Source organism: Perkinsus marinus (assembly GCF_000006405.1).
Source record: "Perkinsus marinus ATCC 50983 genomic scaffold scf_1104296933376, whole genome shotgun sequence".
Lineage (NCBI taxonomy): Eukaryota > Perkinsozoa > Perkinsida > Perkinsidae > Perkinsus > Perkinsus marinus.
Genome location: NW_003215121.1, coordinates 1 through 2,781, shown reverse-complemented (window position 1 = coordinate 2,781; position 2,781 = coordinate 1). Strand labels below are relative to the sequence as shown.

At 43.4% G+C, this 2,781-nt stretch overlaps 1 protein-coding gene across 1 annotated transcript; it reads left to right on the top strand.

The window, feature by feature from the left end:
• Positions 1-908: 908 nt before the first annotated feature.
• Pmar_PMAR015725 (conserved hypothetical protein) lies at positions 909-2,302 on the top strand (the record flags this gene model as incomplete). Its single annotated transcript, XM_002785183.1, has 4 exons — positions 909-1,020; positions 1,259-1,352; positions 2,035-2,174; positions 2,219-2,302. Coding segments are annotated over 4 exons (430 nt in total), but the record flags the coding sequence as incomplete, so codon positions are not given.
• Between the last annotated feature and the right edge of the window lie 479 nt (positions 2,303-2,781).

Here is a 2,781-nt window from a genome sequence, read left to right as displayed (position 1 = left end):
TGACCGTCTCACAGTAGATGGTGACAACCTGCTTCCCTCTTTATGTGTTCTTTATCATCACTATGATACGCTCTGACTAGCGTCTCCTGAGTATGGCAACAATCCCATATACCTCCCTTTAATTCACATGTGTCTTGTCTGCTGCTCAGTCGAATAGGCGATATAGGAAACCCGAACCCCGGCCGGAAATTAAGACGGACTACACTGAGGATGACATGCACGAGATGCTGGGAAAATATCGGTAGTAAGGAACGATCAATTCTGGAAATGAAAAATTTTCTATTGAGATTCTATTGAGGTTATTGATGGTACTATAATCACTGGAGTTTCACCCGTTTTACGTGAAGTGGCGTAAAACTTGGTGAAAAACGCGATATTCGCGGTGATATGCAGTGGTCGTGAAATATGTTTTTCACTAGTGTTTTTCATATCACGGGTGAAACTACACTATATTTTCTCTATTGTTATTGATTCTAATACGCGTATATGTTACTGGACATTCTTGATTTCACAGAGCTTGGAGACTCTTGAACTTGACTGTTGAAGTTAGTAGACTAATAGGAAATAGAGGCTACCTTCTGGCATACTAGGGAGTTTCACCACCCGTTTTACGTGAAGTGGTGTAAAACTCGGTGAAAAACGCGATATTCGTGGATTCTTGTAGCAGTCGTGAAATATGCTTTTCACTAGTGTTTTTCATATCACGGCTCGTGGAACTCCTATCTTTAGTGTATGTGGAATGTTCAAGGCTTTATGAACTGTATCGGGAGTCCCGATTCGGGATAAGGATGGAATGACGTTGAAGGCCAACAGTTTAGTTATCAGTACTGAAAACTCCTTTAGAAAAGTGGAGCGGGGAGGATTTGAACTCGGGATCTGATCCTGGGTAATGAGAGTTTTTTTTTCAGATTCGAGATTTCCGGTTATTTCCCAGCGGACGAATTTGGATTTACGGCGGCTGCTTTTGAGAAGGAGATTTGGAAGGTTGCTGATGACCTCTATCTCAAAGGCTGGATACGGGTACTGTCGGGCGCTATTCACGAGGATTGTTGTGCAGGAAACGACTGAGGATGAGCATCTGTACCAGTGTTGGAATGTGTGTATGGTTTTCTATTACATTACCTTATGGAAGTTCACATGCGAATTCGGGTAGGAATGTACAAAAAACCTACAAAAAATTTCGCTATCATATTGTCACTCACTTGCATAGTTGAACATGTGCATCTTCTCCAACACTGATTTTCGGGTGCTCCGGCAGGTACGGGAAAAGTTCGCGCAAGGAGAGCTTGGTGGCGACGTAAATGCTCTGTCGTATTTCCGAAAATGGGTTGAGCAACAACATAATAAATCTGGTAGGAATTTACGCGTTTGAATGTCATACAGTGCAAAGCAAACAGTTATGCATATCTAGATTTTCGAGATGGCTTCTTCCAATTCGAGAGTAATACGAATATAGACTACGGAACGCTTCTGGGACGTTGCTGTCAATCGATTCACATTGTTATCATGTTGATATCACTCAAAGTTGACTTTCGAACTCTCGAAACTTGAAGGCGTTGAAAATATTACTTTGCATAATAACGGTTTGGTTCACACTGTAGTTGTGTTTACTATTTTAGTGGTATGAATATTATATGAAAAACACTAGTGAAGAACATATTTTACGACAGTTTGCATATCACCGCGCATATCGCGTTTTCGCCCAGTTTTACGCCACTTCACGTGAAACGGGTGGTGAATTTCCATTGAAAATGTCATGTAATGGAGTGAAAATGTGAAATTATATTAGGGCGGATGCGTTTAATAAGGAAAGTAGCACGAATTTACTATCATTGCTGTCCCTTACATGTCTCGTGCGCTGTTCTACTCAACGACTAGAGCAGAACGCGGTAGGTAGAATACAGATAAGTTAGAAGCGATACATTAGGTAAGGGACAAGGCTATGTAGCTATTTACTGGTGATTGTGTATTGGGACAGGGCGCTCTTAGTTGTCCTCAGGCCCCCAACTATCGGGTTATGCTGATTCCCTTCAGGTGTTATACGTACGAGTCATTTCTTTGATGATAATTATGGTATAGCCAAGCTGCCGGCACCTGTCTTGAAGTGTATCAAGGATATGCGCCCATATCGAAAGAAGCGGCTGCATATGGGCAAAAAATCTATTCGGAAGGATGTAAGGAATAGACTGTGGATGATATTATTGATACCACTCCTCAGCTGACTCGTTATGAGGCGTACAGTAAAGCTGAGGAGCTTCGAAGGGAGAGGTTGGTGGACGAAGCGATGGTCCAAGACTATTGATTGTGATTGGAATGGGCATGGTTAGAAAGATGAGTTTCTGAGGCGTAGTTGTGCCCAGTAGTTAGTTGTGAATTAGCAGTTTATGGAGGGGGACCATGGGGGGACAGGGGCATCTAACTATGCTGGAGAGGGCACCTGTGGGGGTAAGCTCGAACGGAGTAGTAGGAGTCAAGGCTTGTGGTCATCGGAGGGATCGTTGGAGAGTTTGGCTGTCGCGACTTGGGAAGTAAATCTGTGATCGCCATTGGTCGCTTTATGTGGTCGTTTATGTTTATGGGCCTATCGTGAAGGCGAGAGTTGATAAGCGAGAAAGTTTGAGCTCCTGCTGTTGCTACTGGTATTTACTCCAAGAAGAATCACTGCGTATGAGGTCGTTAGTATTGCTATAGTACTCAGGCTGTCATGGTTTGGCGTCGCCCTCGGTGCAGGGGGGGGACTCATGTAGCGTTGAGAAATAACGTCCTCGAGAGGTTGATAAG